The sequence below is a fragment of the Ursus americanus genome, chromosome 2 (assembly GCF_024610735.1).
Source record: "Ursus americanus isolate L20-20 chromosome 2, mUrsAme1.1.p, whole genome shotgun sequence".
NCBI classification, from domain to species: domain Eukaryota; kingdom Metazoa; phylum Chordata; class Mammalia; order Carnivora; family Ursidae; genus Ursus; species Ursus americanus.
In genome coordinates this window covers 3856887-3871048 of record NC_142128.1, presented here as the reverse complement: position 1 = coordinate 3871048, position 14162 = coordinate 3856887, and the positions used below count along the sequence as shown (strand labels likewise).

Sequence of the window (14162 nt, the reverse complement as noted above, 5' to 3'; positions counted from 1 at the left end):
AGAGGAAAAAAAGCAGAAACTGTTTTGGAACTTCTCTAATTTATAGGAGACATAAAAACAACCACAAAGCTACCATTTCTTACCCATCTCAAAATACTAAGGGCTTAAGAACCAAATCACAGATGGTTTGAAATGCTCTATTCGCTTCTTGGATGGATATAATCTAGTCTATCCCAATTACAATCACGTGCAACAGGTTGTCCAAGATGTTTCTGTTGTACTGGCTTTTGGTCACACAGTATGCTTATGTATGTGGTAGCTTTAATCTTTAAAGACTGCTACAGTAGGATTTCTAAATTCACTATCCTCAAAATCCTAGCTTTCAGGTAGAGAAGAGTGTGGCAGGGTGGGAAGATCACTGGAAGAGCTGTCAGTCCCGCGCCCACTCCACTACTGGCCAACTGGAAGATCCAGGTGCAGCTCTAGGCCTTCGTGAACTTCAGGTCCCTCATCTGAAGTTGGAGCAGGAGATGGGCTTCCTTCCCACCCTCCCTGCGGTCCACCTGCCGCACCATCTGCACTAACCTCACAATTCTGGGGAGGTGCTGCTCAGCACCTTCTGCCTACTGCTCCACAATTAACTTTCATTAAAAAAAATCTTTCCCCCCTACTTTTCTGATCCCATTCAGCCAGTAACAACTCAACCAACTACTTACTATGAAGCCAATGACCCATTCCTCCTAACTTACATCACTTCCTCTTACTCACTTCCCAAGATGGCTCTCCTCCCTTCCAGTTCCACAACTCCTTCCTTTTCCAGAAACTTCACCTATTAACTATCCTCACAGGTCACCCAGACGGCCTGTGAAGAATCAGCTTCAAACCACATGAGTTTGGACAAACAGCGTTCCAAATCCATGGGTGGGCATCAGTGGCCTCTCTTCCCCTAAGGATGGCCCCAGATTCCTCAGGTCCCTCTTGGCTCAGTTTCTCCCCGGATCAGAGGCCAGGATTATTGCTAAATCTGTTTCTTGCTCGGGCAGGACATCAAAGTTACCTAAAAAAAGAACAGCGAAACAAGAAGAAAAGGAAAGCAAAGAAGGGAAAGAGGCCCGAAGATGATGAGGAGACTAGAAGGACCTGAAGAGGGGAAGGAGTGGAGGAAGAGGGCTGAGAAGAAGGAGAGGTGGGAGAGAAGGAAGAAACGCGCTCTCATCGCTCCGGAAGCGGCTGAGACAACAGGTCAAGGCACAAAGTTCTGCCCCAACTTTGTGAGAAGGGAGGTCCCAAAAGGTAAAGCAACCCTTCGGTGGGTGGGTGAAACACCTTCCTATCTCCATCACCTTCCCCGCCCAGAGATTCCCAGCTCCAATGCAGCGCAGCGCCCGGAGGGTCTCCGAGGAGAGCGCCCCTCCCTCCAAGCTCCGGGCCCGCCCCCCGGGGGCGCCCCCGCCCGCCCCGGCCTCCACCCCGAACTTCTAGGCCCGACCTCGGGCCCGGCCCGGGCCCCGGCCTCAGCCTCCCACCCGGCCCAGCCCCGGCCCCAGGCTCCCGCCCGTCCCGGCCACAGGCCTCGGACCCCGGACCCCGAATCCCCGATCCCCGCCCAGCCTTACGTGTTGTCCTGGTTGAAGTTGGCGAAGAGCAGCTGGCCGGCGCCGGCCTCGCCGCTCTGACTCGCCAGGTTCATGGTGGGCGCGCGGCGGGCGGGCCCGGCTGGGGGATCGCGCGCGGGAGGGCGTGCCGGGTGCGCTCAGGGTCGGCTCCGGGCCCCGCTCGCCGCCTCGCTGGCCGCAGCTGGCTGCCCGGGGATCAACCGCCGCCTCATCCCGTGCCCGCTCTTGTTTATGCTCCGGAGCCGGGGCACTCTGCGCGCCTGCGCGGCCCCGCCTCCTCGGCGCACGGCTTCCCCATGGCGCAGGCGTATTGAGGAGGTCCCGCCCCTTCACCTCTGGCCCGCCCCTGGGGCTCTGGTGGAACACGCGCACGCGTGGGGACGCGCGGGGGCGCGCGGGGCAGGGCTTCCCGGCGGACCGAGGGCGGCGCATGCGCATGGAGAAGAGTAGGTGCCTCGTACACTCCGTAATTTTATCAATATTAAAAGGGCCCGCCGTGGGCCAGTCGTTGCGCTAGATAGCATCTTATTTGATTTTTATAGCAACCCTACTTAGAGAATATTGCATTCCCATTTTACAGATTTGAAAACTGAGGCTCAGAAATACTAACCTATTTGCCGAATGTTGGATCTGAGAACTGAAACCCCTTTCTTTCCCCAAGGCCCACGAGGAGTCGTTCACCTTATATTTATTCATACAGTCAATAATCTTTAGGAAGTACCTTCCATGTGAACTAAATAGGCCTCCTTTCTCTTAGAGAAGTTACCGTGGGGGAGATACTTAAAAACAATTACAAGTCGGGCTACAAGAGAGCACATAATGAGGTCACTCAACCTAGACTTAAGGGACAGCGACTGTGCAGTCAGAGAAGGCTTCCTGGAGGAAGGGAGACCCGAAATTTGAATAGTAGGTAACCAACACAAGGAGATGGAAGCATTCCGTATCGCAAAGATCCACAGATGAGAGTGTGTCCCGGGAATACTGGGCTCAGTGTGTCTGAGCTCAGAGTGGGACGGTGAACACGAGACAGATTTGACTTGTGAAATCGGAGGTGGCTAAATCAAGCTGGATGTTGTTAAGCTACATTAAGCAAGAGACCGAACATTATCCTAAGAACAATGGGCTGCCATTGAAAATATTTAGGCAGGAGAGTGGCACGATCAAATTTGTGGGTAGGGAAGTTAATTCTAGCCACAGAATCAAGAGTGCATTGAAAATCGTTGAGGAAAGAAAGGTCTTTTCTATTAAAGGTGCTGACTCTCCTACCTCACACCAAACTCAAAAACTAGTTTGAGATGGATTGTAGATACAAATGTGAAAGGTAAAACAATAAGCCTTCTAGAAGAAAACATGGGAGAATGCCTTCATGACTTCGGGGTAAATAAAGTATTCTAAACAAGTACTTTAAAAAGTACTAAGCACAACATAAAACATTAATCTTCGTCAAAATTAAGGACAGCTGCTCATCAGGAGGCCATCAAGGAACGTAGAGAAGGCAAGCTTCAGAATGGGCCCACATAGGGGCACCTGGGTGGCTCAGTCCTTAAGCGTCTGCCTTCGGCTCAGGCTGTCATCCCGGCGTTCTGGGATCGAGCCCCACATCAGGCTCCTCTGCTGGAAGCCTGCTTCTTCCTCTCCCACTTGCCCCTGCTTGTGTTCCCTCTCTCGCTGGCTGTCTCTCTCTCTCTCTGTCAAATAAATAAATAAAATCTTTAAAAAAAAAAAGAATGGGCCACATAGACTTTCAATACATGTATTTGCAATACGTATTTTTGACAAAGGACTTCTTTCCAGAATGTTCAAAGAATTTCTACAAATCAATAAGGGAGATACCAACTCATTTTTTTACTGGGCAAAATACTTGAGCGCAGGCACTTCACAAAACAGCAAAACGGCTAATGAGCACCTAAGAAGGTGATCATCATTAATATTCATCAAGAAAATGCAAATTAAAAGCAAATGAGAGACTACAAGCATCTACCTGTTAAAATCAAATAGAAACAGAGACTAGGGCACCAGAGTGGCTCAGTTGGTTAAGCGTCTGTCTTTGACTCAGGTCATGATCTCAGGGTCCTGCTCAGTGGGGAGCCTGCTTCTCCCTCTCCCCCTCCCCCCTGCTCATTCTCTCTCTCTCTCAAATAAATAAAATCTTTAAAAAAAAAAAAAAGACAAAAAAACAGAGACCAGACTTGAAAATACTCTGAGGAGACAAAACCAGTTTAGTCAGAGAAGCAAAGCCTAATTTAGCTTATTTTGCAAGACAAGCCAGGCTAACTCGACCTGGGTCACTTCTTGCTGGTGCCTCTGAAAATCATAAGCAAAACAAAGTAGTTCCCCAAAATTGATATGAGGTAACTGCTAACCAATCCCCTTGCATTTAAGAAAATTCTAATACCGTAACCAATCACCGTGGAGTGAATAGGCCCTGTAGGAGCTGCTGTATAATGATTACCTCCGAGCCTCCATGTTTTAGTTTGAGCGCTCTTCCTTTGCAAACTGTCTCTTTGGTGTGCGCACGATAAACTTTATCTAATTACCACTTCAGTGATTTGTTGATTTTTGTTTTTTATTCTGAACTTTTGACATCCTCTACTGGCTAAAATTAAGATAATTGACAATACGAAGTGTAGACAATGACTGTGGAGCAACTGGAACTTTCATACACTGAGGATACAAGTCTAAATTCTTGGGATCAGGGCGCCTGACTGGCTCAGTCGGTAGGGCGTGCAACCTTGGATCGCAGGATTCTGAGTTTGAGCCCCACATTGGGTGTAGAGATTACGGGTTACTTAAATATAAAATCTTTTAAAAAATAAATTGTGAGAATCACTTTGGAAAACTGTTTTGACAGTATTTACTCCAGTTAAACATGCATATTCCCTATGATTCGGCCATTTCACTTCTAGGTGTATCCTCAAAAGTAATTCGTGCATATTTTCCCCCAAAAACAGGTATGGGAACACTCCTAGCTGCTTTTTCATAATAATTCCGAACAGGAAATAACCCAAATGTTCATCTACAATGGAATGAATAAGCAAATTGTGGTACATTCATGCAGAAGAATACTACAGAGCAATGAAAGGCCACACACACGTGAATGAATCTCACAGATACACTATGGAGTGAAAGGGGCCAGATACAAAGGAACATAAGACTGTATGAGTCCATCTATATGAAGTCGAAAATAGGCAGAGTCGTGGTTCCCACTGGTGGGGGATTAGTTGGGAGGGGGCAGGAGGGAGCCAGCCCGAGTGTGGTCACTGTCCTGTGTCCTAATGTTAGTGGTTGGCTATATGGGCAAATATGTAAATGTGCAAATATACGTATGTGGATGCCCATAGGGCCCATCTCCAATCACTGAAGTCAAGGGGTAGCGCAGGAACCGTGTCTTGAGTGGTTCTGTCTTTATATCAGCTGGCACGGTTTCCTGTGGGCCATTATCTTTGGACAAGGGCACGTAAAGAGGTGTCTGAATGAATCCCCTCAGTTCTAGACACAGTCCTTGACTTCGTTTTGAAAAGTCACCCAATTGCCCATTGCTCCTCAGAATCTTTTATTTCATCCAGGATAATAATTCCTTTTCTCTACATTAGTTCAGCCAATGAAGATCTCCAAATGGCGGAGCTGGGGGGCGTGGTGGTGGGTAGACTCTGTTTCCAATTTACCAGAACCATGACTCTGTTCCCTGGAGTGATAGGGGTCCTGTTGGTACTAGAATTTCAAAATCCAGTGAACGCAGGACTGTGTGGTTGGAAACAAATTGTTCAGTGGATTATGAGTTGTAATCTGCCAGGAAACACTACCACCTCTACTCCCAGTTGATGGCATGTCCTGAATATCATAGAATGACATCTCGACCTCACGGGGTGGGGCCTCTTAGCTGGCGCCACAGCTAACCCTTCAGGAGGCCACTCTACCAATCTATGTGGGTAATCGGATGCGTGATAAGAATGGTGAATTCCAAGGGCGTGAGCCCATTGTCGAGCTTCCTTCCCCTTAATGTAATTTCTTTGTCAGAAGACATATGGTATGAACACCTGGATAACCCCTTTAAAAATGGTAACCTCCAAAGCGTCTGCCTTTGGCAGGTCATGATCTCAGGGTCCTGCTCAGCGGGGAGTCTGCTTCTCCTTCTGCCCCTCCCCCCCCGCCACCCTCCCATCTCTCTCTCCTCTCTCAAATGAATACATAAAATCTTTTTTTTAAAAAAATGGTAACCTCCACACTTTCTCACATTCTCTATCCCTTTCCTTCCTTTATATTTCTGTATAGGACTTGTCACTTTCCAGGGGACCACAAAACGCCGCCTCCTGACTAGAACATAATCCTCCAGGAAGGGAGGATTTCTGTCTGTCTTGTTGGCTCTGTGCTGTGATTACTTAGAATAGTGGGAACTTCGTGCCTGATGAGCTAAACTCTGGCCTCCATTCCTGGTGGCCAGAATGGGCTGGAGCTGAGGGCTGTTGCCCACTCACCCTGGTTTTGTCCCACTGCTCTACTATCTGGGTGGCACTGGGAACCACAGGCGAGTGCCGCTGAGGAGTGGGCTGGATTTGCTTGCGCCTGAGAGCTTGACCTGTGTGTGACTCAGAAACGCACCCTCGTGTCCCAGCTCACCTGGGGATGGCATGAGCTGACATTCCTGATGGCAGGCAGAGCAGGAAAGATGCTCGGGACCTTCCATCATCCATTCAGGAGTCCTCCAGCTAACCAGCCTGATGCCAATCCCATGAAGAAGAGCTTCCCTTCCTCCTTTCAACCATAGAGCAGAATCATCATCTGCTGGTGCTTGAAACATTCCTCAAGTATTCTTCTTATGTGCCACATTCAGAGATGAGCAATCCTCCCCCAGGCGAGTTTCTAAATAAACCCGTGGGTTGAACAGCTGGCAGAGAGGAGGGAAACTAAGGGCAGAGTGAAAGGGTGATGGCGTGCACCTTACAGGAGGCGAGGCAGTGGGAGGGAGGTCAGGACAAGCACAACACTGAAATCGGACAGGCATACCGGGGTTCACATCCGGGTTCAGGTTCTCTTGAGCTATGCTACGGCGCCTTAAGCAAGTCACGTGACTTCTCCAGCACCTGCTTCCTCAACAATAACAAGGGCTAACCTAATTCGCTTCTCGAGAGTGCTATGGAGGTTGGATAGATGGGAGCGAGCCCTTCCAGACGAGCAGAGCAACAGTCGCTGAAGGCCATTCCTCTACGAAAGCCGAGAGAACGCTGACAAAAATGATCAAAATCAACTTCTTAGGAAAACTCTGGAAATGAACCGAAGGCTTGCAACATTCTAAGAAGAATTTATACAAGCAAAACAGCAGAATCTCTGTAAGAGCAATGAGATCTGTGGCATTTTAGTTTTCCCTAATTCCACCTCTCCCTCCAAGCTCCATGGAAGCCTTGAAAATCGGCAGCCTTGTGATGGTGACAGGTGTAAAAACAAGCAGGCCAGTAGTCACTGGAAGGGGCGGAAAAGGCTTGGAGCCCCCCCCCAAAGGCCCATCGCCAGAGAGCGGTCACCATTTGACCTGCCTCGTACAGTTTTTGGTGAAAAGCTCCATTTTCAAAGCGTGTCTTTATTTGATCCAAGAGTTTGCTAGCTTGTCATGTGCATGAAGTTCCCTCCTACTTATTCCTCGTTGGTTGCGTTTTATCATGAGATGTGGCTGGATTTTGTCAAAAGCATTTCTGCATCTATAGGACGATCACGCTTGTAATGTGTTCATTTGTTGGGGGACTCGGTCAGACCGATTCTGAGAAGTCAGTCCCATCCCCCGCGCTCCCCGATCCCACCCTGCGCAATCTCTGATACCCCTGCTCATATTTTTTCCCTCTTCTTTCTGCCTCTTAACCTGCCTACCTAGGGTCATCCCTGGTTCAGCATAAGCCAGGGATGGGTCAAAGGTTGTGCACAAGCCCCTCGGCCAGTTCGATTTTTGCCTCTTACTGTTGTGTGTACGGCATAGAAGCTGCTATCATGATTCAGAGAGCTTACTTGTTTCCGCCTCATGTTCAGCCCGAAGCTCGTAGCTCAGTGTTCTTTCTGTGGTTTCCCCTGAGAGGGTGTAGCCCTGGGCATGTGCCCCGTCTGCCAGATGGCCAGGGTTGACTGGGATATCCTGTGAAACCCTGACTTGCTAGGAGCCAGCACCGAGCAGCAGGAACTAACGGTTCAGTAAATGCAGGTCCAAAGTTCTGGGAAGCTCCTTGTGCCAATGAGGTTTCCACCTGTCTTGACACAGCTGGGTGCGGCGTGGGGAATGCCTTCAAGTTTACCCCGTTGACGGCTGCTCTGAAGGCTCTGGAGTGGGGACATTCTTCCTGGCTCCCAGAGCTGTGCAGGATTCCAGGAGGGCTGTGGGAATCTGCCAGATTTCCCTTCAGGCTTGGATTTTTCAACTCTGGGTTCTGCATGAAGTCAGTCCTCTCTGGTACAGCCGCTGAGCTCATCCCGGATCCTGCCACTTCCTCTGAGCGGGACCCTGGGCCTCTTCACCTGAGCTGGGGTGGGGACAGATTTTCTGATGATTGTTTTCGGATATGGTCACTAGCTGAATTGCTGCTTTGCCAGGGGAGGGCTTGCAAGTCCTTTCCTCCAACATAATGAATGTTCCACCTCCACACCTTTCATTTTCACTTAACAATATACCCCAGGGGACATTTCCAGGCCCTTGGGATCGAGCACATTCTTTTCTGCCTGTTGCACGGGGTTCTACCGTGGAGCTGTTCTCCCATATTTAAAACAGCCTTGCTCAGTGGATGGTATCTAGAGTGTCCCCACTTTTTCACTGTTCCAGGCAACATGGTGCCTTCTCTCCCACCATCACAGTGTTTATCACCAGGTTTATGCCTTCTGTCTAGACCCCGCCCCCGAGTTCCAGAATGTTAGAGCCAACTCTTCCCTTGCAGGTTCCCTCAGGAGACTGCTCCCTTCCAAGACTTCCCCACCCTGGTGGGTGGCCCTTTGTCTCTCTCACACCCGTGGGAACGAGCTAGTCAGTGTTTCTATAGACAGTGAGTCGGCTACCCTCACTTGTGTTTGACGGACTCCAAGGCAGGCAGGAGGGCGGGAGAACTTGACAGTGACAGAGGGAAGGCTCTGGTGGCCCAGCTGGAGACCGCCTCGCTATGTGACTGGTTAGGGGAGCATATTTGGTTTTCTCTGCTTCGTCCTAAGTTGGAAGTGGGGTCAGAAATGAAGGAGGCTGTTGGTTATGGATCGAGTCTGGCATTTGGGGGCCAATGGCAACTTGGGAGGCTGTCTGACATCCTGGACTGGTTGCCGCAAGTGGTTTAGGTCAGAGTTCGGTCCTCATGGGTGGACTGGCCACCCTACATCTATATGTTCACTTTCCCACATCCTCAATAAACAGTGTCGATCCTACCTCCAAAATATAGCTAGAAAGCAACTACCCCCGTGCATGTCCGAGGCACCGTCATCTCTGACCTTGTGGTGAGAAAAGGCTTCCTTCTGGTTTTCCACACTTCTGCCCTCGACCCCTTTCAACCCATCAGGAGCATTGCTCAGAGGAATCCTAGAAGGCAACGGGATCATGGACACCCTCTCCACCCCAATTCCCAATAAAATCCCATTTTCTCACCACGGTCTACAAGCACCTGTTTTGTGAAAGCTCTGCTCACCTCTCCCATCTCATCCAGGACCCCCTTCCCTCTACCCCCACTCCCAGCCCTGTCCTGCTTCTTCCTATCTCTCTTCTCTCTTCCCCACCTTGAAGACGTTCCCTTTGCCTACAACCTGCCCCCACCCCAGCCTCCCATCTTTCAAAAACAGAACCCCTGGGGACTGAGGCTGACCAACATCCCTGACCTTCCTGTCAGCCAAGTCCCCACCCCGCTGTCTTTTCTCTTCCCCTTTTAGCACTTAAAAAGGAAAACAAAACAAAACACCACTATGGATGGTTTCACACATACTAGAAACAGAGAGAAAAGCACAATGAATTTCCTTACACCTACTACCCAGCTTCAACAATGGCCTAAATTTTGCTATTTGGGTTTCAGTTATACTCCTTGACATCTGTTAGGAATATTTGAGAAGGAAATCCCCGATATCACTTCATTTCACCTGTACCTATTTCAGGATACGTGTCAGAACGCGCCCCCCCCCCCTTTTTCTTAATATGGCAGCAATGCCATTGTCCCACCTCACAGAATGAACAATCATCCCTTTGTATCTACTACATGGTCGGGAACCCGTTTCCCCTGATTGTCCCTTAGACATCTTTTTTTTTTTTTTAAGATTTTATTTATTTATTCGACAGAGATAGAGACAGCCAGCGAGAGCGGGAACACAAGCAGGGGGAGTGGGAGAGGGAGAAGCAGGCTCATAGCAGAGGAGCCTGACGTGGGGCTCGATCCCACAACGCCGGGATCACACCCTGAGCCGAAGGCAGGCGCTTAACCGCTGTGCCACCCAGGCGCCCCTGTCCCTTAGACATCTTTTTACCCGTCGATTCCTCTGAACCAGGGTCCCAACTACGGGCTCTACATGATATTGGACGATGAGCCTGGAAGTCTCTTTTTTATCAAAATAGTCTCCCCACTCAGTTGTCCCGCAGTTGGCCCCACATTCTGGATTTGGCTGATTACTTCCATGTGGTTTCACTTAACAGGAGGATAATTGAGAATGTTTCTCGTATCTCTTTGATTTAGAGCTGGAGGAAATACGTTCTGGCAAGATTTCCTCTGTGATTCCCAGAGCTGGGGTCATTGGGGGCATTCTAGATATTGACATCTATTGCTGAGAAGGTCCTGGGATGGGACGGTGGGTGAGCAGGCCCGTTCTCACTCCCAGACACTCCCAGATTGAGCCAACTCCCAGACTTGTCATTTTCAATGCGCGATAATGTGATAATTCTGCTTCTGGCCACAAGAGGCCAGCAAGGCCCAGCCATTGGACCCAAGGGGCTCCTCCAAGGCCGGATCCTGGGCTCTGAATCCTTTCGTGGGGCCTGGGATCAGGGGTGTCCAGTAATCGGCAGATGGGCGAGTAGGGCAGACTGGACAGGGGTGGACGAGAGCTGGGGCATATCAGAGAGGCCCCGGTGAGAGAAGGGCTGAAGGTCAGAGCTGGTGGTCAATTCAAACACGGAACATTTCTGTGACTAATGTTAGTTAAAGCTTATAATTGTTAATTATAGCAGCAATTGGGCCTACGAGCACCGCACACTTGATCTTTACCTCTTCTGCATACACACGCATGGCAGGTACAAAGATACGGCCTTTTTAAAAAATTGCTCTACCGGGATGGCTGGGTGGCTCAGTTGGTTAAGTGTCTGTCTTCGGCTCCGGTCACGATCCCAGGACCCTGGGATCGAGCCCCACATCGGGCTCCCTGCTCAGCGGGGAGTCTGCTTCTCCCTCTAACCTTCTCCCCCTGTTTGTGTGCCCTCTTTCTCTCTCTCTCAAGTAAATAAATAAAGTCTTAAAAAAAAAGATAGAGGAAATTATTAGCAAAAAATCCATTGTTTTAGGCAAGGTCGTCCTTCTAAAGGGAATGGATGGGATCTATTCATAAATTTCCTAGAGCTGACCAGGGAACTTGCTTGTTGACCTGGGACAGCTTATGCTTCTGGGGGGGTTGAAACTGCGGTCGGATTAGGTACTAAGCCTTGGTTGACTGACTTGGGGCCTTAACCAAAGTGACACCACTGTGTCCTGTGGTTTTCTTTTTAACATTCGATTAAGTTTTGTATTTCTTGTACATATAAAAGCAAAACGAAGTTTTAAAACCTACTTACCACATCACACCAGTTTTTGTGAATATTTTGAAAATGATATTTTCCCCTTGGGGTCCCAGGGAAAAAAATTTTTTTTAAGATTTTATTTATTTATTCAACAGAGATAGAGACAGCCAGCGAGAGAGGGAACACAAGCAGGGGGAGTGGGAGAGGAAGAAGCAGGCTCCTAGTGGAGGAGCCTGATGTGGGGCTCGATCCCATAACGCCGGGATCACGCCCTGAGCGGAAGGCAGACGCTTAACCGCTGTGCCACCCAGGCGCCCCCAGGGAAAATTTTTAAATAAAAAGCCAGAGGACAATAATCTCATGTAGGGTAAAGTCACCTCGTCCTCCAGCAAGATGTTTGGTATTCATTCTTCTCATGACAATTCAGGTTATCATTACCGATATTACCTGCTTGCTTGTTTTTGTTTTTGTTTTAAATCTGACACCCCAGGTCAATGGAGGGCCTGGACTTGAATTTCACTTCAGCCTGTATGGACATGTCTCCAGGTCTAATGTCCTTTGAATGGTGCCCCGGGCACTTTGCAAATGCAGAGGTAACTTGGAGCCTTTCCACCTCCAGGATTTGGATGGTAATTCCTGGGGATGCAGTGCTGAGATGAGGGGTGTCTGGAAGACAGAGACCAGATGACCCAGGATCTGGCCCCCACGCACCTCCTTCCCCACGTCACTTCCTGCTCTCATCTCTGCTGGTTTGGAAGCTCAGGATTCGGATTCCTAAGCCAGGAGTGGAGTAGATGGGAAAAGGGCATTCATTTGGAGAAGGTGGGGGGCTGGGACAATTCAGAGCAGGGAGGTCATCGGTCAGAGGAGGCACTCGCCAGGAAAGAAGAGGTACCTTCCAGGTTGTCAGGTCCTGTGGGGGATTGCCATGCCCATCCTGCACCCCTTTCCTACAGCTGCACCCTGACTGGTGGATGGGAGGCCCCCCTTGCCCCTGCTGTCCACCCCAAGAATAATCCCCTGATCAATTTCCTCGCCTTAATCTCCTCTCAGAGCCTGCTTCCCAGACAAGTCCTGCTCCTTCGGGCTCAGGGCCCAGCACGCAGTAGGCTGAACAAAGAATGGACAGTCAGAGTCCCGGCTCTGAGCGATGACAGGGGACAGGGGATCCTGGTCAGATAAACTCCCCAGCAGTTGGACAGACATGGTTAAAAAGAAAGCCACAGGTCCCAAAAGGAGTCATTCATGTTAAGAGCCTCACATCAGGAAACCAGGACCTAATATCTAACCTAACCACAGTTTTCTCCCTCTACCCTCACTCCCCAAAAGTAACCCCGAACCCATCAACCTGGAATTTTCTGGTCAGCACTAGGAAATTTATGGATAGACACTTTCCATTCCCGTTAGGAGGGCAAACTCGTCTAAAATAATGCATTCTTTGCTAATAATGTCCCTTTTCCATTCTCTCTCTGTCTTTAAAAACCTTTCCTTTCCTGCAGCCCAGTGGAGTTTCCCTCTGCCTGCTCGATGGGATGCTGCCTGATTCGTGAATCGATTAATAAAACCAATGACCTCTTTACTAGATCGCATATTTGTTACTTAAAAACATATATCAAATAAAATCTGGAATATATATTATAAAATCTGCGATATACGAGTATATATAAACTATATATGAGTGTCTGTGTACGCATACACACAGGTGTGTATACCCACACGTGTACATACAGGTAGATTGTAGATAAAATATAGATATAGATGCTGATGTAGGACATGTTGCAGTTTGAGAGCAAATGGTCAAGAAAGAATTCTTGAGACAGCTTTGGTGCAAAAAGGTGGTTTTATTAAAGCACAGGGACAGGACACGTGGGCAGAAAGAGCTGCGCTGGGGTCATGAGGAGTGGCCCATTATATGCTTTCAAGTTGAGGGGGGTTAGGGACAGTGTAAGTCTCTAAGGAATTTGAAAGCAAGGTTTCCAAGACCTTGAGGGGCTGGCTGTTGTTAGGAAAAGGGTATTTATTCCTGTCTAGTAAAACCCTAGTCATGAGACCCTTCAGATGTATATCGGTGGGCCTCATGCTTGGAGGACGATTGCTAACAAAAATCTTGGGGGAGGGGGTAGAGATAAAGGAAGTTTCCCAAGGAATTTTTATAAGTTAAAGGAGATTTACAGGCTCCTGGAGGTCAGGATAATGTTAAGCTAAGATTGCTTTTTGCCCTTAGCTAAGTATTAACATGGAGGCAGTTAAGTTTCTAGAGGAAGGCCACTGCCTGTCCCAAGGGCTTGTCAATGGGCTCTGAGTTGGAAGGAAATTTGATTTTTTTTTCTTTTGCCTTTGTTGCCTGCATTAGACCCTATTTGAAGGTATAGAGAGTGACCAAGAGCACCAAGAAACTGGAGACAACCTTGAAAGGAGAAGCATTTCCAAGCTTGTAGCTGTGTGCCCGCGGATAGCTTCGGTGTGGATATCTGAGCTTTCAATGTTCGCTGTCATGTCTCTAGTGGTGCGAGGGGCTGACGGAGGATTTATTTATTTATTTTTTTTTTTTAAAGATTTTATTTATTTATTTGACAGAGATAGAGACAGGCAGCGAGAGAGGGAACACAAGCAGGGGGAGTGGGAGAGGAAGAAGCAGGCTCATAGCAGAAGAGCCTGATGTGGGGCTCGATCCCAGATCGCCGGGATCACGCCCTGAGCCGAAGGCAGACACCCAACCGCTGTGCCACCCAGGCGCCCCTGACGGAGGATTTAAACATGTTTCCTGCCTGTCTGCAGAGTGCACGCCCCTCTGATATTGAGCCCTATGGTCTTCAGTCATGCAGATAGCGGTCTGTTGGGTGGTGTTTGGAGGAGAGCGTGGAGAGTGTGATCTGGGATGGGGAGCCTCACCTCAGTGGGGT

The 14162-nt window shown here is 49.0% G+C and overlaps 1 protein-coding gene across 3 annotated transcripts in view; it reads right to left on the bottom strand.

Annotated features, from left to right (window-relative positions):
- The window catches only part of WIPI2 (WD repeat domain, phosphoinositide interacting 2), a 35633-nt gene extending 33812 nt beyond the window's left edge, over positions 1–1821 (bottom strand). For 2 of the 3 annotated variants that reach the window (XM_087867053.1, XM_045813269.2), the window contains exon 1: positions 1557–1821. In XM_087867053.1, the coding sequence (XP_087723179.1) occupies positions 1557–1630 (74 nt within the window). In that variant the 5' untranslated portion in view covers positions 1631–1821. The remainder of the gene's footprint in view (positions 1–1556) is intronic. The other variant, XM_045813268.2, reaches the window with a different exon arrangement.
- Positions 1822–14162: the final 12341 nt, after the last annotated feature.